The sequence below is a fragment of the Phalangium opilio genome, unplaced genomic scaffold (assembly GCF_054372755.1).
Source record: "Phalangium opilio isolate 3A_F unplaced genomic scaffold, DU_Popi_V2 ptg000105l_1, whole genome shotgun sequence".
NCBI lineage: Eukaryota > Metazoa > Arthropoda > Arachnida > Opiliones > Phalangiidae > Phalangium > Phalangium opilio.
Window position 1 is genome coordinate 7,325,370 of NW_028324207.1, and position 22,511 is coordinate 7,347,880.

Here is a 22,511-nt window from a genome sequence, read left to right on the forward strand (position 1 = left end):
TAACCAACGCCCAGTCCAAAATAATTTACCCAGAAGGTTGAAATTTTGTTAGGACTTAACTAATGTTTAAGGTGATGTTATTGACACAGAATTTGGGTATTCTCAAAAGCTAATTCAAATCAAAACGACGGATTTGTTCTCTTCGTCAGTAATAACATCAGAATATTGTCAAGAGTAATAGCATTGAAGCCCCAATATAATCTTAAATACTACATCTATTTAAAGAAAAATTATAAAAATAAATTCTTACTGGAAAGGAATAACAGTAGAAGATATCTTGTTATAATAGTAAATAATTTCTTAAATACTTAAATAATTAAATAAATATAACTGATATTAATTATTTTAATCGTCAGTAATTTACCTTAATATTAGTTAAGTAGTTTCAAGAAACGTTATTCCTAAAATCACTATAAACATAGCTATTGTTGACGCTTGAAATTTGGCGTATGCCTCTTTTAGAATTTTTGGATATTCAATGTATACAAGGCGATTGATTCCCAGTAAATAATAAGAAAACCCGCAATTGAATGAACCTTAGGTGGAATTGCATATTCGTTTGCTCCGATTTGCTAACTGCGAGCGAGGTGACAGACAAACATACAGAGACATCCAGTGTAATACCTCTCCGTAACGTCATCGTCTCTCGGAGAGGTAAAAATAGATTGTTGTTGTGCTGTGAAGATATTTCCAACCAATTTCCAATTACCTCGCATTGATTATGAAGATTAATTCATCCTTACACAATGGAAACACGGAGAAATATATCCCCGTGTCTCTTCTATTTTATTTCCGTTACTAATGATAAATTTATCTATTAATTTCGACCCGTTTTCACGAGGAACCGATTGTTCATTATTTGATTCTTTCAATTTTTCATCATTTTCCTTTCCTGGCAGCACAAAGCTTAATAACCACTTTTCTAGTTTAAAAACTTATTTCTGACGGTTCCACATTTATTTTTCGCCAAACGTACACTAGAATTCAAGCTCAAAAACAGAAAATAATCGCTCTTAATACTGTCTGTTTCTCTATTAAATTCTAGAGGTTCTAGTGTTGGCGGTATCTGCCAGAACACGGATAGGGTCTACCCTTGCGTCTTAGTGTCAAAATTGTATCGATTTGGGGTTTATAATAGTAACCCCGAATGCCCCAAGAAACTCTCCGGGAAATACGTCTTAGTGGTTTATTTCTCTGGATAATAAATGGGATATGCCATCTTTTCTACGTAAGAGTGTAATATAATAGGGATGAACTATCCAGGCTGGCCATGGAGAAGGAAGGATTTTCTATTTTTCTTATCTACTAGCAACACCTTTTTCATTTTCAATTCCAATTCCCGCTAGCTATTTTCATCCTCTTAAGGCTCTTTCATTCTATTTCTGGCCTTCCTCATCCCAGGGTTACTGAAAGAAATGGTTAAGGAACTCCTGACCTGAAGTATTGGAAGGATTTCAGAAGCAGGCTTAGTGTGGACATTCCTTCGTAGATAAAGCTTAGATTATAATTATTATTATTATTTTAATGTAGTTTGCTGCTTCAGCAAACCAGTGAGGATATAAAAAGTCAACGCTATGTTAAATTTTTTGTAGAACATTGAACCATGAATTATTGAACTAACATAGCACCATCGTAATTTTCGTACAAACCTCTGCAGGATAGAAAGAAAAAACTTTACAATATTTTATAATTGAGAGAAACGTTTCGAGTGCCACTGACCGAAGAGTTTAAAATGAAATTTTTATCTCTTTAATGTTGTTATAACTTGTGGCACCTTTACTGGCAAGCAGGATATATGGTTTTCCTAACGCCAGGTACTCAGAGATAATTTGTACGAAATTTATGGACGTTAGTAGAGAAATTACATGTTTAGTCGCAATACCTCATTGTGATATGGGATCACATCAGGGCCTTTAAACGTAAGGTTTAATTTACCTCGTTAACCGAGGGTTTCGAGAGCATGTTTTGTAAGTTTCGGTGACCCATGAGTCTTATTTGGTTTCTTCAATTAAGGATATTGCGATTGGTTATTTAATATCTTGTACAAATTATTCCTGCATAACAGCAACGTTTTATGCAGTTGTGTATCAACACTGGTCGCCGACGAAGAACGTGTATTATGCTAGTAAATTTTTAATATCGTTTGTTTAAGCACTTGAACACCTGTAGAGGTGCAGCAGACAACCAAACCAACAAGCTTGGCAAATTTATCCTAGATGAAAAAGAAACGATATGTTTCTATTTGCTATAATGAGAAGGGGATAATAGAAGAAGGATGACACTCTGTATCCTCTTAATGCTTTAGTTATGTAACGTCAATCTTCCCAGGCTCCCCCTTTTAGTTTGCTTTTTCGCTCATCAAACTACAAATAGGCATCGCACCGTAAGGTGAATTCAATAGTTGTTTGGCACTAAATCCCCAGCAATCATCCCACAAACCTCGTCTTGACGTGGGACAAAATGCGCAAGTGCGTCTTGCCAAATATTTAAACGCTAATAGAGTAATGATGAGGGAACTATTTATCGTGTATGTGATTCGGTTTAGTAACCTTGCTCTAAATGTTCTGATGTTGGGAAGAGTGACGTTACACTCACCCCGCTTTGTGGTGCACTTCTCTCGAAGAGAAGTATTATATACTTCTGCTATATAATATTTAAAAGGGAAGTTTCTTAACCATAATTTCATCTAGCTCTGGCCTTGCTCTGATAGTTTCATCGGTGTGTATTCAACTCCTGTTCATGATAGGAATGGGGAAACCCAGCCGCTTCGTTCTTTATAATTGAAAAAGGTTTATTCACTAAAATCGTAGAATTCAAAAGGTTCAATTTTATTTCTGTTCGTAAACATTTGTGAAAATCTGTTCGGTAGTTCAGTCGTCGAATTGAAAACGTTTTAACCATATAAGAAATCAAGCCAACCGTATTCTAATAGTTTGTTTGCACTGAAGTATAACAACATTAGACCATTTCGGCGTAAATAAAAGCTAAAGACACGGGGGTAAAAACTTGCCTTCCATCTCGCTTTTTGGGGCCTGCGCTGTACATTTTTTGCAGAGACGGCAATGTATCAATCACCTTGTATGTCCCGATACTGAGGATTGCCTACCGCCTTTTTATGTCTATTGCAATCTCCTTTTTTGTTGTTTTTTGATTAAGGAAAGATTAATCAAAGAAGCTGGCAAATGTTATCAAATAATGAGCCTTTCTGAGGTAATTTGAATTGAGGGTTCAGTTCGTAAACCATGGCGGCTTTCAACGCAGCAAGATTTATTGCACCGGTGTATTTTGTCGCGTGGATCGAATTGCGCGTTCCAACTCCCAATGGGAAAATACATCCTGGAAACTCGGCTTCAGGATCTCAGTAAATTGTTTTAAGCCCCGTATTTTAAGCCAGGCACTGTGCTTCATTCTCCGCAGGTGTTTATATACGTTTATTTACCTAGTTGTATTAATTTTCTATCCAAGAAGGATATGGATTGGGAACATTCTTTTCTTTTCTTTATTGCGAAATATTTGGTTTTTCTACCGGACTATTTTAATTTTAGTCAATACGCTAGCTTTAATTTTAAATGAAATTTGCCTTTAATAACTGGGAAAGGTTTTCGAGCATTATCTTTCTTTTCAGGAAATGAATATATACACTTTTTTCAACTCATTTAGATAAGATCTGATGACGGCTTTTATGCTTGGATAAAACCATTTGTCGTGTTGCGTTTACCACTTTGAAAAATATGTGCTGTTAATATTTCAAACAGATCCTTCCAATAGTTTATTTTATAACACTTTTAGATCTGATCTGTAAACTGATATCTGTAATATTAACTATGCGTATATAATTAACCGAGCGAGGACATAGTTTTTTCACCCTCGTACATACTTAACTCGTCTTTGTTTCACTGAGATGATAAATAGGTTCAGTTCAGTTCAGTACAGTTCAATTTTATAAACAAAACCAGGACATGACACTCATAAAGCCTCATTCTTAACACTTCGGCTGTCTCGGATGTCATTGTTGCACTGAGATGACAGATAGGTTCAGTTTAGTTCAGTTCAATTCTATAAACACAAGCAGAACGTGACACCCGGAAAAGGAACTGCAATTCAATGTTCTCCAAGTTAATTTTATTAAACCTCAAAAGAGGCATTATAAATTTTAATATTTCCAAGACTTCTTATTCTTTTCTTCTATTATTTATAATATAAGAAAAGCACGTTTAGTTTCAAGTAAACATCAACATTTTCTAGGTAAAATCTATATTTTAGCAGGTGAAAACTCGAGACGATGGAAGTGTAGAAAGAATCTATAATAGGTCGTCGAGACTTACAGTACGATAAGCCTTGGCTCCTTCTTCCGTCGTCCCCCCCCCCCCGTCTCTTTTTCTTTCCTCTACTAAATCACTTGCTCTTCAGCCTCCGTAACATTCTTTTCCGGAGGAAGGGATCTTGCAGAAGCGTGCCAGGGAAAATAATCTACATGTAGTCTGGCCATAGCTTAGCTATATACACTCCGTGCGTATCCCTGCTTATATATTTCTCCACGTGCGATATATTTTTCCATCCCGGGTTTTTCCCTCTAAACGAATGGTGCGTGAATGTATTCAGTTTTACCTTGAATGGAACCTAGGATTATTATTATTGTTATTATTATTTATTTCGCACCCAAAGTTACTGGCAACCACAGAGGCAGAAGAACCTATTTAAGGTGGTTACCCGGACGTACAATACAAATATAGAAAACAATAAATATCAAGTATACAAAAATATACAAAAAATATAAAGGAAAATTTAACAATTTTTAGAAAACCAAGTTTCAAAGAAAAATTTTGAGATATTAGTCTTAAATACGGGTAGAGAAAGGTCGCTTGCTATTTAAAATCCGATGAGAAATACTTCAGTCTGTGAAGATTTATTATTGAACATAACACCTATAAAACCTCCTTCATTTTCATTATCATTAACCTCACTCGACACATTGAGGCTGTTAATTAAAAAAATCATTTTTTGTAGTAAAACAAATTTTGAAAATATTAAAATCTTATCATATAAATAGTTCTACAAAATAAAGTTTACCGAATCATTTACTACATTTTCCAATCAATCAATTATTCATTTTCAAAGGCGATTAAAGGAACTTGAGTGGCTATCTGCAGTTGTGGAGTTTTTGACTAATTAACTACATTTTTCTATTTCTCAAGTCTGTTTGTGTATGGATTTGCTAACCAATATAATGGGTAGATTTTTTTCGCTGATATAGAAAAGAATGGGTTTCTAGGCTGTCAGACCTTTATGACGGATACTTTAACAAATAAGAACTTCGAGATTTTGTGCACTGGAAGCATTTTGACTTGCATCTTTTCAAGTCGTAAACCTCGGTTTAAGCTAGTAAAGTATCGCTTGTCCACTTACGTTTAGTCTTTGTCAACCGTTGCGAGTTTCCTATCCTCATATATGGAACGTTGTAATCAAAAGTCACTATTTGTATACCCTTAAACAGGGGCATCTTTTTCTAGTAAATTCCGTAATAGGTGAGTTGGAATATTATTACATTTGATAAGGCCTTACCGTATGGTTACTATCTTTTGTTATTATTTACTTGTCTTTCCCAGTTCAATATTCATGGAAAAAAGGATAAACTTCTTGTTAAACGAGTAAAAAAATTGCTCTATTTTTCGGGAGTGTTACTTTAATAAACCTCAGTTTGTTACATATAGTTCTCCTTATAAAAATGATTGATTTGCCTGTAGCCCTCGTTCCTCTTTTAGTCATTTACTAGAAACTCGGTATACTGCCTTTTTTCCTTTCCTGGGAAAATCTGAGGACAACTATACGTGGGAAAGGTGAGCTACAGCTGATATAGGCGAATACAGGAAGAAATGCAGGATCCTTAGAAAATTTAACTCCCACGGTACGAAAGAGGCAGTTCTAAAAGGTCCTTTAGAGTCTCTCTATAATGAAGTTTTTCAAACACTGCGTTGTCAGATTTTAAGATAAAGTTCAAATAATATCTAAAATAGGGTTTATAGACAAAATCGACATAAAAGATTACTGAAACATTTGAACGCCACTTTGTAGTTGCTAGTGATCTTGTTTAATACAGGGTTTTAAATCATATATTCAAGAAATATCTTGGTCGTATACTGTAAAGCTAAATACAAAGTTGAAATTGTTCCAAGTATGCTTCAATGATATTGTTCCAAACATGCTTCAATGATATTGTTCCAAACATGCTTCAATGATATTGTTCCAAACATGCTTCAATGATATTGTTCCAAACATGCTTCAATGATATTGTTCCAAGCATGCTTCAAGGATATTGTTCCAAGCATACTTCAAGGATATTGTTGCAAATATTCTTCAATGATATTGTTCCAAATATGCTTCAATGACATTGTTGCAAATATGCTTCCATGACATTTGTTATATCCATTAATATTAATGCTCTTTCGTAATTAGAAGAAAATTCTAGCATGAATTTCTTTCGATTCAGTTATCTCGTGAATAATGAGGCATACAATATTTCTCCAAAGAAAATTAGGCAATTAAAGCAATGGCAAACAAATGCTGTTCGAAAAACTATTGATAAATCCGTGAGGGTTGTCGGTGAAACTTCAGCCACTAGATCAGGTTGCCAAGTATGTCTTTCTTTCAAGTAATTGTTATGAAAAAGGAATTGGAAAGGATATTTGGTTTCCACCAGGCGTAGAATCCTAAGAAAATGCACAAAACATAAGTCGTATGGTCCGTCAAAACCAAGAACCAATATAAGAGCTGATGTCGTATAAATAACCATCTTAAGGTAAGCATGCCAACATATCGGCGATGAACGGGGAAAAATCACTACACCCAAATTCTACCTTTAAACATCTAAGGTCTTATAGTGGTTCTTGTGCACGAGTAAACGTACACGTGGTTCATAATCTCCTGGTCGCTAACTGAAACACTTCTGTTGAAGAAGGCTGTCATGACACCTGAACTTAAAGACTCTTCACCATAGTAGAAATCAAAGTCACTTTCTTCGCCCTGCACCAAGTCGAAAAGCGAGATCCACACTAATTTATGTACTATCAATGCTTTCTTCCCGTCTCGGATATCCCGGTAAAATTGCTGGTCTGATATCAAGTCATCGATGGTAACAAAGGACTGTTCCTTGTCCACTATTTCGATAAACTTCTTCGCCACGTCGTCGAATTCCGCCTGAAATATTGCAAAAGGTTACGCGAACAAAAGATTAGGCTGGGAAATGAGACCCACCTTGTATTGCATCATCAAGTACTCGTTCAAGTTCTTGATGACCACGGGTTGAATTTTCGTACTCGTAATCAAATCAGAGACACTGTCGATTCTGGTATAACCGATCACTGACAAATTTGAGCTCAGGAAAGAACTGATGTAGATTCCAATTACCAGACTACCCAATAACCAGGAACCAATTAAAATCCTGTTGGACCAATAGCGTGAAATGTTCTCCATGGCTAAACAGAAAAATTAGTAATGGTCGCCCATGCTCTAACCTCGATCACTTTTTAAGTTAAAATTACGATCTACCTTGACGCGATAGCGAAGTGACCATTTCCCACAAATACCTGAGGAATAATTTTTGAAAGGATTTTTCACCGGAGATGATGAGTGACGCGAAGGTTGTGAAGAGAGTGACCAAGAGTAAAACGATGATAATAGCAAGTTTAACTCCATCATCACAGGCTATTAATGATGATGAATCAATGGTTTCGTACTTTTCCGGGGGTTTGCTTATTAGATACGTATCTGGTGTATTGATCCACGCGGAATTTACAAAGTACTTTAATCTTCCGAAGACAGAGGTGTCTGACGTCAAATACAGTATATTTATATCCTGAAATTAGTTAACACACTCAGCTCCCATATGAATTCTGCCTATTGCAGTAATAATGGGAACTCACTGGTATGTAAATATTTGGATTGTTGATGCCGAGTAATTCCAAGGGAATATCGTTCACCATATAACTGTAAAATGTTTAGGGGTGTTTTTTTTCATTATTTTTGATTGTGTTTATTAGAATCGGGAGAAGCTTATTGAGAATCCCTTGAGTCAGTCCTTGTAAACTTGCTTAGAGGTGAGAGTAAAGGCTCTTTCAGACGATCCAACTTCTTGACTCAGCTTGATGGGTAAACTCGAGTTGAATCAACTAGTTGGATCGTGTGAATAGACGCTGGATGAGTTGAGTCCCCAAAAGAGTTGGCTAGGAAAAATTAGATCGGTGATCCAATTTTTGCTGACTCAAATGTAAAATAGAGAAGCATTGTTTGTTGGCCGCGTGCGACCAAGAACGAATCCCAGAATGCCTCGCGATTAGGTAGGGGCGTAGCATGTGCTGGCGTGTTTTGGAAATTTTTAACAAGGTTAAATCATTTTGGGGTTAGAACAACAATACCAAAACTCTAAGGCTCTCTCAGACGAATGAGACGATCCAACTTTTTGACTCAGCTTGATGGGTCAACTCGAGTTGAATCAACTAGTTGGATCGTGTGAATAGACGCTGGATGAGTTGAATCACCATAAAGTGCTGACTCAACTTTTTAAGTTCATTTCTCCAGCCAATCAAAATGAATTACAAAAAAATAGCCTTTTTCACGAGTTATTTCGTAAGTTCCAAGGTAGGTGGCGCTTAAAAGGTTCCATTTGGCGGTAAACGTTTAATTGTGTTAATAGGAAGGATTTATTTCACTTTTCCCTTCAAAAGTTGGGCAAGTTGATACAACCCTTTCACCCATCGAGCTGAGTCAAAAAGTTGATCCAACTGAAAGAGCCATAAGAATGATGGAGGACTTTGTTGCTGGTGATAGTGGTACAGAAACATGATTTGTATGGAAATGTTTTCTGAATCTCACTCTATCTTTAAGCACCGACAAACATTGCCGTGTAATCGGTTTAACAAATTACGATAAAAGCACAAAAATAAACAAATATGAAAAGCGGAAGTATAACCAATTTCTGTGACGTAGTAGGCAACGACGAAAACAAATGTCCAAGATACACATGGGTTTATTTAGAGCTCGGCATTTTCTATCCATTATCGAAGAATTAGTGGATAAACAATTATTATAAACAAAGTTGTGGATATAATTCTATTTAACGTACAAGTTCTGAGGATAATTGGATAATTTTCAAGTACGGATAAAGATAAAATGACGTGGATAATGGATAGATAATGCCGAGCTATAGGTTTATTCCTTACCAAGTGTGATTCGTTTGCTTCAAAACAACTTCCAACGTAATATCAAATATCTTTCTGAATGTTTCTATTACTTCTGAATTCTAAAATCAATTGTTAGAGCTGTTATTTCATAGACCGAACCTATTAGAAATGTTATGATACCTTACCTCCATAATGCCTATGATCAAGGGATTTTCATTTGAAACTCCGGTTGACCCGCATATTCCTTTAGTTTCTACAGCCATATTTCTGCCCTTTTATGGCACAGTACAACAGAAAGCACTGTTTCGAATAAAGCTGAGTTTCGTAACAAATATAAGCAGTATAATCGATATGAAGCCTAACTGTACGTTATCGACTAACTAACAATAGCAATTAACGTCACGAATCTAGTATATTACTTAGATAATTACGCTCAACCTTGTTGTGAGAAGTTAAACCATGAAATATCGTTACATCATAAATGTATAAATAGTTCTTCCATAAGTATGACGTTTTCTTAACCTTACGCAAAAGATAAATTGTGCCTGAGAGTGAGTTCGAGAACAGCGTTAGGTATTACTGCACATTCCCGGGAGCGATGTTATACTCCTGTAATCCAACAGGTGTTCTTCAGGTCTATCTGTTATTTCCGACAACATTTTTTGTCTACAACCGCAAGGCCTAAAGACTGTCCATTGTAGGTTGTAATTCAAAAGACAATAAAAGCCAGGTGTGACTGCAAGAGACTAAATTACATTTCAATTAAGAGTATATTTTCGACTTGAGTCAAAATTTTGAAACACTAGCAGAGAAAGGTAACCGGAACTGAACAGGGCTCTTTTTTAAAATATGGCAACATAATCAGATTCAATATACCCTAAAACCAGTAGCCAACTACTACTTAAGACTAGTTTAAACTTCCTAAGTAAAGCGGTTCAGTTGGACACTATCAGTCAGTTAAGAATTTCTCTTCTAAATAAACTTATGATACAAGATATTTGCAATATCGTGTTTGGCCTTCTTTATTTATAGGAAGCATTTCCTGTACGTTCGGAAATTTAACTAGTTGTGACATTCTCGATTCTTCTAGTGTCGTTATGGCGAGGGACCAGACACTACGATGCAATCTATAGTAGATGAACTACAATTGGTTTGTTCGAGCATGTTGTGTCGGTTCCCTCATATTATGGTAATTAAGTCATTAGCTTGAGCTACTTAGTCAATAGTAAGCTTAGCCTTTTGAATATGAATATATCAATAATTTATAGTGTTTATTTCAGTCCGACATGGTATGGTACTATACAAAATAGTAAGGTATACTGTAGTAGTTTTGATCAAACGCACTTGGCTAAATTAATGGAAAGATATAGGCCTACATGGATAGCAGGGAAACTTTATAAGGGATTTCATTGCTATTGCCCTTATGTCCAACTCCATCAGCGCATAACCTAAAAACGTGATGGTTTTTGGAGAAGTTATGATTTTAAAAATAATATCTCTGTTATGCGCAGAACAATGCGCTAAAATATAGGATCTTTCGCTAGCATTTTCCCCTCTTTCGCTCGCGTGTAATAAGAACTTCAATCAAAAATATACAAAGAATGGGTAGATTTTACTGATTCGACTATTGTTTTTGTAGCACCCTAGGATCGAAGGCACTCGGCGTTGCCCGTCAGCCCCTAGGGACATTTTTTATTACTTTAAATGCGGACATTATTCCATAAAGAAGGGCTTTTAAGTTTTTAGTCGCCATTTAAAAAGATAGCAGCAAATCGAACCCGAAAGCGTTATTCGAATAAAATCCTAATTTTTCTTTAGCCAATAGGCCTTTATAGAAAGTTCTAAAGGAATTATGGGTACTTGTCCCCTCTTGTAGTTCAAACTGAGTCAGTTCAGTTCAGCCAGTTTTGTGTTATAAAAAACACGAACTGGAGGCAAGATTTGGAGAGATAAAGCCGACTGATAAAATGGTTCTTCGTTTGTGTTTATCTACTTTAAGCCAGCAAATCTTATTCATATTTTGCCGAACTATTCTAATGTTGATATTTGATACTCGTATGAATTTATAATGATTAGATCTAACGTAAAGTATATTTATTTAAGAATTTTGATCTAAGCCTTGGTTGTTGAGTTTAGTGACGTCACTTCCGAGAGAATTTTGGTGACGTATGGCTGTTATAATGCGCAGGCGCGGCGGGACAAATCAACAAGGTGCGCAAGCCGTAAAAACTTTCTATAAAGGCCTATTGCACTTGAACGTAATGTTTGTAGAGCCTAAAGTTAAGGAACGAGGAGTGAATTTAATTTGAAAGTACCAAGTGCAGCGGGAAGTCACCTAAAATTAATTTATTATTGAAAAAACCAAGGTGCTTGCTTTAACGCCATTGGTTCGTTTTTCATTAATGACCGTGGGATTAATGACGCGTTCTCCTTTTTATCCTCCATTTTCCACACCATTTTCTCAAGCAATCCTCCAAAGACTCTTAAACCTATTCATCTCCCATTTCCCTTTTCGACCTTTCAGAGGGTTACTCCTCCACATACCTCGGTGGACACTTTTAAATTGGGACGTCTCTATATAAATGAACAAATTAGGAAATGCTCTAATTCACTCCTACTTTATTCTTAATCATCCTTGCTTATAAAAACTTTTTTCCACTGGTGACTTTATTGTAATTGATTTTACTAAAGTTTTTTTCACATTGTTTCAAATAGTTTAAAAAACGAGCAAAGGTGCAAGTGAGGATTTGATTGTTCCACCTTACTTTGTTAGCAAACTTTCGGCAGTAAAAGAAATCTTTTACTGAGTGAAACATGATTTCAGCCAACCCAAATTGTTATACGCGAATCAAAACTAGCTGTGGTATTAGTGACCTCTCATGAGGCAGAGTCAATAGGTATTATAACAAAACCAGCTCTTCGAACGTTCCCCTACTATTAAAGCCTTAAAAGTACAAATACCAATATAGTTTCAATGAGTTGTCTGTCATTCTTCATACATGCAATGAATTTTCCTCACTACCAGTAATTTAAAAAACATTGAAAAGAACAACCACAGAATTGTATAATTATGTTACAAACCTTTTAAACACTACCACAGTGGCGGCTGGTACATTCTGGCAACAAACAAGACGACCCAAGGGCTCGTAATAGTAGCCACATCGTACGAGTGAATAGCCCCTCTATACCCTACCATAATGAGTGGATAACCCCTCAATACCTTACCCTAATGACGCATAATTTTTGCATCTTATAAGTTTCTAACATGAACTTATGGCCAGAAGAGTTTGAAAGAGAAAGAATTCGGTAAAACACCCAATAATTGAAATATTCCGGTACCTTAAGACCATTCTAAAAAGAACGTCAGTAAATACTTGCTTTTGCTTTCAAAATTTCCCTCGATTTCTTTGAATGTTGAAATAGGGGAGCATGAAACTCTTATTGTCGACGGGTGAGAGGAATTTTTAAGGGAGAATATATGGCTTAACCTATCATAATTCCCTTCCTTTTAAGTAGACGAACGAAAAATATCAACTTCAACACAATTCTCTCCCTTTCACTTTCCCTTCAATGACGATCGAAAAATTTTATACTGCCAAAGGCTCTACTATCGCCACTACTACTACTACTACTACGAGAATGACAACAGGGCAGGTCAAACTAAGAGCCTCATCGTAGATGTACATCATACGATGTGGCTCAAAAGCCTGTGAACCACAACTTGTGTCATGAGGTGAAAGTCTAAACTTTTTGGACCCTCTAACGTTGCTATGTAAAAAGGCAGTTTTTAACATCGATGGCTAGGGCACATAGACGTCTATAAAAGTTCCGGCTATCTTTGGGAAGTGAATAAGATTTATACAATAAGAAGTTCCTAGAAATATTGATCTATTTTCTTGGGAAGAAACGACGTCATCTTCTTCTGAAGGTATCGTTTTTCCAGGAAAGAGAACTTGACCACCGCAAAAAACTGAAAACGTCAACACTTTTGTATTAAGTCCCAGTCCCCAACCAAACCCCATTGCGTTGTAAATCTATCCGAGACTTATCGAAAATTATTTTTTTTATAAAAGAAAAAATATATGGAAGAAGGGTCAAAGCTATCTTTTCTCTAATAAAAGAAGCTTATTAACATTTTTTTTCTTTTTCATTTTTCAAATAAGATTAAATTTCAAGATGAGAGTTTAATGTAGTCGAAAGCCACATGGTCTAACTATGCACGTTTAGGTGTCAGAAGTACTTTCCAAGCCTTTGCGCTTTAGTAAATTCACTGTTTTGAAAAAACAGATCTACCCAAAGTTTCAGGATAAGAGCTATGCGTAAAAAAAACTCTATATAATAGATAAGAGTTCCGTTTTCAAGGGGTATGACACTCCCAAAGGTTCAGCGCGTATGACACCACTGTAAAATTGGTTGAAAATTGTTTTTATATCAAAAGGGAATAAGTGAATTTTATCATGGAATACATTGACCAGTTCCGTTTTATTTTGTGACCACATTGGATTTTTTACTGTAACTCGAAACATTAAATGTTAGTAACCTGATGTAAAGTCAATGAGTAAAAAGGACAAACATGTAAATGGCGAAATTAAGCAATCTTTTGATATTGGTTTTATACATTGAATTTTAATAGAACGTTCTGCCATCTATTAGCAATGTTTTATTACGATACTAGCATTAAATGAAAATTTACGTTTTTGATCGAACTGTTGGATCTGCACCAAAATATCACAAGTTAGCTTAGGTTAAACCGTGAAAACCAATAAGACCTGAAAACAATCAAAGATAGAACTGCTCTGTTTTTCACCCCTATATTCCAGGTTCTATCACATCATCGCCATGTTGGAAATCTCATACCGATACAGTTCAAAACGTACGACTTCATGCCAACTCACCTCATGTCGGGTCGAATATGGGCTCTTGGTAAAACCTAGTCCATTTCGATGTAATTATGAGAGAGCGAACGGAGGGAGTAAAATATTGCCTTCTCTCCTGCTTTTTTGCGCCTGCGCTGTAGGCTTGTGGGATCATGAGAGTAAGCAGAGGCGGCAGTGTATCAACCCCCTTGTATGTCCCGAAGACAATTTCGATATAATTATGAGACAGCGAAAGGGGGAATAAAATGTTGCCTTCTCTCCTGCTTTTTTGCGCCTGCGCTGTAGGCTTGTGGGATCATGAGAGTAAGCAGAGGCGGGCATGTATCAACACCCATGTGTCCCGATGCTGCGGGTTGCCTAACCGCATTGTACATTGAAATGGTCTATTCCGAATAACTTAGAATATATCCACGTAATAGTGACTAACCCTCGACAGCTTCTTAGGAAGGTCGGAAGCTTTACGAAGTAGCGAAACCCCTCCTTTAATGGGAAGCATTTTTATCATTAACTTGTCTCGGGGATTATAATTTTTTATTTAGGATATGCTGTGAGGTGCTTGGAAAAAGAATGCTATATGGATAGAGTTTTACCATCCTCCGCCTTCTCTGTTAAGCCTAATGGAATTTAGTGTTAGCATAAGTTTATCATGTCTCTAAGTACACAAATATGGGTTACCACTGGGCTTTTGTGAGGTCAGAACTCGTATAGAACTAAGATCCGAAGAGAGTAAAATTTTGAAATTCCTGTCGCGGTGCAGCCATCAAACGGTCGAGACGATTACTAAATGGGTCAGATGAAAAAAATCATCCAATGGAATAAAGGAGTTTTTTTACGGTTCGTATAGGCAGGCATTGGGGGGAACGAATTTTGGTTAAGCAACCCCAAAATCCCTCTCTCTCTCTCTCTCTCTCTCTCTCTCTCTCTCGTGAGATAGAGGCGGTTTCAGTCCTGAAACATTCTAAAAGGGATAAAAGGAACTCTAGGCTAGGCAGTACAATTTTGTATTGAGGTGATAAATGATACGGAGAGAGTATAAGGTTCCATTAAAGGGAGCCAGACAAACACTATTGCCATAGGAGTAGCAGCAGCCATATCTCTACTTAGAGGCATGATAAACTTATGGTGTTAGCTATTGCCTACTGTACGACCGGGGGGAAGGGAAAATTGGAAGGGCTTTTATTACGTTATCATCTTTTGACGCGAAATATTTTTAGGGCGGGATGCGTTGCGTCTTTTTTTTTTCTTTTTCACGCGTTGGAATAATTAAGATGCCTGAAGTTCCTTTATTTCTTAAACCCTTACGGAGATTTACGCGTAATTTCGTGTCATCCCTTATCATTAATATGGTTTTTTTTTCTGGGTGTTTGGCCATCAAGCAAAATGGAAGTAAAATTCCCCCTTTAGCTTTTTTCTCCAGAACTGCTTGGCTTTAAGTTCTTAGGATGATGGTTCTCGTTTAACTTTTTTCTGTATTCGCCGACGTGACTTTTATAATTTTCGAACGTTTAATAATGTTTAGAAATAAATTGCCTTACCCGTCATACCATTTTTCCACTCAACGCGTCAAAAATTTCTTAACGATCTTCAGGGCCGATCAATAGTTTTTCTCAGGATATTTTCTAGGGTTTTTGGATAGCAGTTTTTAAGGGGAAACTCGATTATCGGTTATTAATGGTTGTTTTTATTTTTCTGTTATAGCTGAATTATCGGCGTCAGGAGCGGCGGTGGTCCGAGAGCGTTCGAGCCCGGTAGCCAACGGCGTTGACGATTTTTACGATGAGGTGTCGACCGTCGATTATCCATCGGAACTCTTGGAGGAACTCGCGGCTGGAGACGAGTCTGTGGAAGGAGGAGATCCGGATGGCTTAGTGGCTGTCGAATACGACGAGCCTTGGGAATGGGGCGCCTCGCCAGTCGCGTCCTCCACGGGCACCAACGGCGCTCGCCCCCCTGTCCCCGACGGAAGCCCCCTCTCCAGTAGCGGCAGTTCTCGCTGCACCGGTTACCCGACGCTCGACTACGACGGTGGCAGTAGCGGGAACCTGCTAGATAGCGAATCCTCGCTAAGTTTCGAGTTTCGCGAGGACAACGACATGCCCATTCGGCACCTCTACGAGACCGCCTTCGATAGCAAAGTCAAGCGAGAGATCGAGGATATTGACAGGTTGACGCAAAGCCCCGTTTTACGAGGGGAATCGAGCAGCAGTACCAGTTCCCCCGGATCAGCCGGTAGGGAGACGCGTGTCCGAGTCAAGACTATATACAACGGCAACGAGCTGGCGGGAGGCAAGATTAGCGGCTCCAACGGCCACCATCATCGCGGAAATTCGCGGACGCGAAAATCCAACGGCGAAAGGATTTCGCGCTCGCGAACGACGGACGGGATCATCTCGGTGACGGACAATCAACCATTGGTGGGCCCTCCCCCCGAATTACCTAAACCGCGTCTTCCGCCGTCGAACTCTAGAATTATTCCTAACTTTAACCAATTGAAAATCGAGAAACAACGCCGAGTGACTTTGTTACCCGATCGCGTGCTTCCGACACAGCCCTCGAACAAAGGCGTTTCGCCACTAACGGGGCCCGCGCCAATGAAAATCCAAGCTGTCATCGAGAACGCGCCAACGTCTATCCGTTCTTCGCAGTCCTCGTCTTCCACTTCCAGTCTCGAGGACAATCGGATTCTTCCCGGAGAAACCTTTTCGTGCCCTTCTTCCAAATCCATGTCGGCCTTGAAGCCCTCTATGACAAACGGTAATGCCGCGAATGCGAAATTGCACGCGGCCCTCAACGACGAGCTCAGCAACGTTTTTAAGAGCAAATTCAAAACAATTGCCCCGGGATCCACCTGCACCACTAATCTGTTTTCGAATAGGTCCGCCCCCTCGGACAATAATAATGTGGAGGCAAGCGTCGCCTTGAGCAACGGTTTCACCGCCACGACCAATTCCGTCTGTAGTACGAACGGGCTTTCTTCTTCGACTTCGGTGCCGGCCAGAAACGAAATTTGTCCCAAGTGTTGCCAACCGATCGTGGCCAATTCGACGCCCCGGAGGAAATCTCCGGCGGACGCTCAATTCGAATCGACTTCCAATCAAACTCTTCTCGATAAGACTAGCGACTCCGCATCGTCCCAAAACGTTCTACTATGCAAGTGCAGCGCCGTACAGAGTCCAGAGAACGATATTAGGCCTTTGGCGGAGTACGATCTGCCCTGGGACGTGCCCAAACGTTTCGGCCCCATCGTCATCGGTCCTTTGGCCGAACCAGGCGGCTCCTCGGGGAGCTCGTCCGCCCCCGAAAACGAAAACGAGAAAGCCGGCGGCAACACTCGCGATGAATTAAGGGGGGAAACCGAGGAAGAGACGCCTATCGCTTGTAGTAAAGGCAAAGCCAAAGAGAACAATCCCCGTCGAGGTTTGGAACTCAATCTTCCCCTGTCGAAAGATTTCAAGTGTTTAGACTTTGAGAGTAATTCCGCGCCCGCGGCACTCAACAAAATGGGAGCCGAAACCAAGGGGAATGAGAGGGTAATTTCCATCACGAAATCGCCTTCAGAAACACAAATCACTCACAACGACCCGATCTTCGAGAGCGCAAAATTTAAACTACCAAGTACGTAAGACCAGAAGTATATGTGTAATAAATACTTCTCTAGGAGAGATGTGTATACCTCCACTTATCTAACCAAGGCTCGCGAGTCAGTTGAATAGGAATTTTAATTCGAGAACAGTAGTAGATAGAGCTCCGCGAATGATGGCTTCAAAGGTTAAGCTTTTAAAACCCACAAATTAATTCTATGAGAACAAACCCTTCTTTCTCATATGTCATTAAAGGGTCTGTAAAAATTCTATGAGAACAAACCCTTCTTTCTCATATGTCATTAAAGGGTCTGTAAAGTAGGCATTGGCGGGTGGGAAAACATTATTTGAAATACGTCACAGGCACGTGACTGAGAAAAGGCGTGGTTAAAAGAAACTTAGTTGGTTAATTTGGTTTTATTTAGAAAACTACCACTTTAGGGAATTGGCGCTGGAATCTCGCGAAAACCAATGACTAGGTGTCCAGTTCCACTCCATTTCGAGTTTTTGTAACTTGACGTCACGTCACGTGGCGCTTGTGACGTATTTCAAAAACTTTTAACCCAGTATGAAATGCTAATCCTACTTAGATGATATCAGGATCATCATCTGAGTCCAAATATAACGAATCATATACCCACCCGGTGAATAACAATTGGCCGCACGCCACCTAGCTAACCCCTTCCAGAAGTCACTTTCACCCAGTTGTGTTCACTAAAATGACCATAGATCAGTTCATTTTTTCAGTATGAAATTTTAGAAGAGTGGCAAAGTTCTAATATTATTCCCTTTTGGTATGACGTACTGGGTCCCATTGACCCTTTGTATTAGATCGATAAAGGGCGCCATTCTTCCGTTTTCCGAGTTGGCGGGAATCGGCTTTTCTTTTATTTTGACGCCGTTTCTCTTTATCTGTAAAGTTGCTTTCTTTCTCTTTTCCAAACAGCGGGTCCAGCCACGCGCAAAAATCTCAATTTGAACTTCAACACTACGAATGCTCCTTCGAACAAGAACCTTCGGCAAGGTCTAGGCCTCAATTTCGGCTTCTCCTCCTTATCCGCGAGAGGGGAATCCGTAGATCCCAGCATTCCTCTCGAAGAACAAGGGTAAGAAGTCATTTCCCTTACAACCTATTTTTCCTTTTTCTTTTTCATTCGAGTCTCGACCCTCTAGCGTAGTCGAGTTTATTGCAATACGAAAGGGTAGGTTGCCATTTTTTCCTACTCTGGTTTCTGGCCTTAATTTTAGGTTGAAGAAATATTAAAGGGAATGAGAAGCTTCGTTTGAAAAACTTCTGATTTATATAACAAAAGATAGAATTAATTTCTGTGAGTTCAAAAATATCAAGCTTTTAATTGTCCCATTTCTGCTGGTTATTTGGCAATATGCATTTGAAAATGTTTCATATGAAATTATTTGAATCCACTTTTTATGAAAGGCTAAACGTTTCCCGTAGGCCGACGTCACAGATATATTTTTCACGCGAGATGGTGCCACTCTCTCCGCTATCAGACCCAGAGTTTAGACTGGCGAGAAGCTCTAGACGCGTATAGGATTCCCGTGCTTTTTTCCCCTGACGTCATAGTGATGTCATCAAACGGGCGAACAAGCTCGACAAGACAAAATTGTTGATATATCGAAACTGAGCTTTCGTGATTTTTCAATGGATTTTAAAAATAGAAACTTTGGTTCAATTATATTAAAAACTTGCTCTTTTGAAAGTAGAGACTCGAAAGTGTAACATAATATCACTTTCTTGGTAAAATATGATATGAAATTGTAAATTCGCATTCACTTTTAGGTTCATTTGATAATTATACAACAGCTTCCAAACATACTACTTTTAAAGGGGCTTCAAAGAAGTCAACGGCAAGTGGGTAAAAAATATTTGAAATACGTGAAAGGCACGTGACCAAGAAGAGGCGTGGTTCGAAGAAATTTATTTCGTTTAAGAGAATCGACGTTGCAGTCTCCTGAAGAACACGGACTAGGTTTCCAGTCCCACTCCTTACGGATTCTTTGTATCTTGGCGTCACGTGATGCCTGTGACGTAATTCAAATTATTTTTACCCACATGCCGCTGTATTTTATGGAGTTGCTTTAAAGCTTGCATTACCTAGCGGTAAGGCGGTAGATTAAAACATGACTCATTTAGCGACATCCGGCATGATAGTCGTGGAAACAAAGGCATTGAAATAAAATTGGTTCTCACCATCCTTGAATAAGCGTAAAACTGTAGCATCATGTGGCTTAGTATTAATGGACGCTATTGAGTTTAGTTTTATACCAAAAATTAGTTAACTCACTTAAGTTTCATATGCTTCATTAACAAGAAAAAATAAAATTAAGTGTTAATCATGTTAATAATAATAATAATAATAAAAAGCTTTTTATTGGAAACACCGTCTCAGTTTACACTGATTTTCAGCCAGGTCCAGATTAATTTAATTTACATTAGGAATTAAATATGTGAATCATAACGTTGTAAACCATTGGTGGCGGTTGAAACTTCAAACGGTAGCTCCATACCCACCATTATCTTGCTTTACTGAACATGAGTATTTTGAAAGGAGAAAATGCATCCCTCACAAACAGAGTTACGAACGTCAAACCTTAACTTTAACAGTCTATTAACCTTAACTCGGTCTTCGATTCTCCAGAGCACGTTGCTCCTAACCCTCCATCTCTTTGGTAACCCAAAAAAAGTCGCTGGGTTCAGGAGCGCGACTCTTATTTTTGCAAGGACGCACTCGCCTTTTCGGTCCTCCTTATCTTTAAGGAATAATAAAAAATAAGAGATTCAGTCCCAGGAGAGATGCGGAAGAAAAAAATGTAGCGGTGTTCCTATGGTATTACCTTATGTAAATTTATTCTAATGCTAGAAAGATCTGCTGGCCAAATTATTTTTCCTCTGTTTTTCGATCCGTCGGCCCTCGAGTCTCATTTCTAAGACTTCAATTTTTTTTCTACTTGTATAGATGGTATCACGGTTCTATCAGCAGAATAGATGCCGAGAATTCCCTACGTGTCCTGAAGGAGGGAAGCTATCTAGTGAGAAACAGCGAAAGCTCCAAGCAAGATTACTCCCTGTCTCTAAAGTGAGTATGATTCCTTACGGTAGTTGGACCATGGAAGAACCTTTTCTTCCATGGTAAGCCATAACTGCGTTTCGCGCTGTAGTCTTTGAATTACCCGGGAATGCTAGTTCACTCCTGTAATCCGGCGTCTCGAAGGCAGTAGCTTAGTGTTTTTGGGTAGAATACTCAGATACTTTGCCCGTTAGGAGTTGTTAGTCCTCCTTTTTGCGATGTGTACTTGAGATCGCGACGCTTGGCCCATGTTGACTTCAATAATGGAATAGCCCCAACCAACAAATCTTTTGAATTTTTATAACGGATCAGATCTTGTTCTCGGGTTTTGAGGTGAGAAAGAGATAACCTAATTGGCTCGATTTTTCCATGCGCAGAACCTGTTTTACCCCAAGAGTCCGACTCTGTCGAGACTAGTCCAATCAGAAAAAAGTAAATTTAATTTCGTCCTGGGGTACGTGTAATGTCATTCTTCCCAACATCAGAGCATTTGGAGCAAGGTTACTAAACCAAATCACATACGCGATAAATAGTTCCCTCATCATTACTCTATTATGCTTAATTATTTGCCAAGGCACGCTTGTGAATTTTTGTCCCATGTCAAGATGAGGTTTGTGGGTTGATTGCCGAGGACATAGTACCAAACAGTTATAGAATTGACCCCACTATATTTTGATGAGCGAAAAAGCAAACAAAAAGTGTGAGCCTGGAAAGAATCACGTTACATAACTAAAGTATTAAGAGGATACAGAGTGTCATCCTTCCTCTATTATCCCCTTCTGCTATGACGTATTTCAATTTTTTCCCAACCCGCCAGTGCCTTTTTGGAGTCCTCATAACACTGAAAACCATATTATCTTTGAAATACCCAACATCTCGACTTTTATCCATCCATCGGCTATCAAGTTAGCCTAAGCTATGTCTGGTTGTATAAAATCTACACCTTTTTACATTTCCTATGTATAACAATGGATAAAATTTACAACAATGTTACTTCCGTAACGAAGGACTTAAAGGAAACCAGGGTCGGGGAAGATGGCTTGTTGGGAAAGATTGGACGAATCCGACGTCTGACTGATTCTCTTTCACTCCGGGATGGAGAGGGAGCCCGGATTACAATGAATAATGTTCTCTCTCCTCCCTTCTATTGAAGATTCCCTTCTCTATTTTTTACTTGTAATCATTTAATTTCAATAGATTCTAACTTTAAATCGTTTCTACAAATACTGTCGAAAAAAGCCTTAAATTTGAACAGAATATAAAAAAGAGTTAGTTCGACATCGTAAAGGGCACAAGATCAGATATAACAGAAGTGAGATGAGACTAGAAGTACTGAGCTAACCAAATTCTTCACTTGGCGAAAGTGAATATTCTTGATAACACACCAACGGTTGGCCCTCTGGTAGCGGTTTCTGAATTTTCCCTCCGCGGCGGTAGGTGGCCGAACTAGATTCAAGCGCCCGCGTCCGTGTTCCGCCGCTTTAGGTTGAGGGGAAGGGGTAAGAAATGTTTTTGGAACTCGACCAATTTTTTTCTCTCTAGTGTAGGCGCGATTGAAGCGGCATGAAATCCTCAAATTTGTTCACTAGTGCCAGGATCTATTGCCAATGCTCACATCACTTCTGGATATAATAAACGTGGTTGTTCCCAATTGCACGATTTATAAAGCGATGAAGTTTGTAGGACGAGCGTTTTTTAAAAGTTCTTATTCATTAGAGATGTGAAATTGCCGTAATTTTTAAAAACTTTAATTTACCGATTAAAATTTGGTTAATGAAAAATTCCCGT

General features: G+C 38.5%; 1 protein-coding gene across 3 annotated transcripts in view; it reads left to right on the forward strand.

Moving 5' to 3' along the window:
• hwt (SH2 domain-containing adapter heavyweight) overlaps positions 1-22,511 on the forward strand; it is a 271,876-nt gene that overhangs the window by 244,059 nt on the left and 5,306 nt on the right. For all 3 annotated transcript variants that reach the window (XM_089851418.1, XM_089851417.1, XM_089851419.1), the window contains 3 exons: positions 15,752-17,668; positions 18,581-18,740; positions 20,613-20,732. In XM_089851418.1, coding sequence (XP_089707544.1) covers positions 15,752-17,668; positions 18,581-18,740; positions 20,613-20,732 — 2,197 coding nt within the window. The remainder of the gene's footprint in view (positions 1-15,751; positions 17,669-18,580; positions 18,741-20,612; positions 20,733-22,511) is intronic.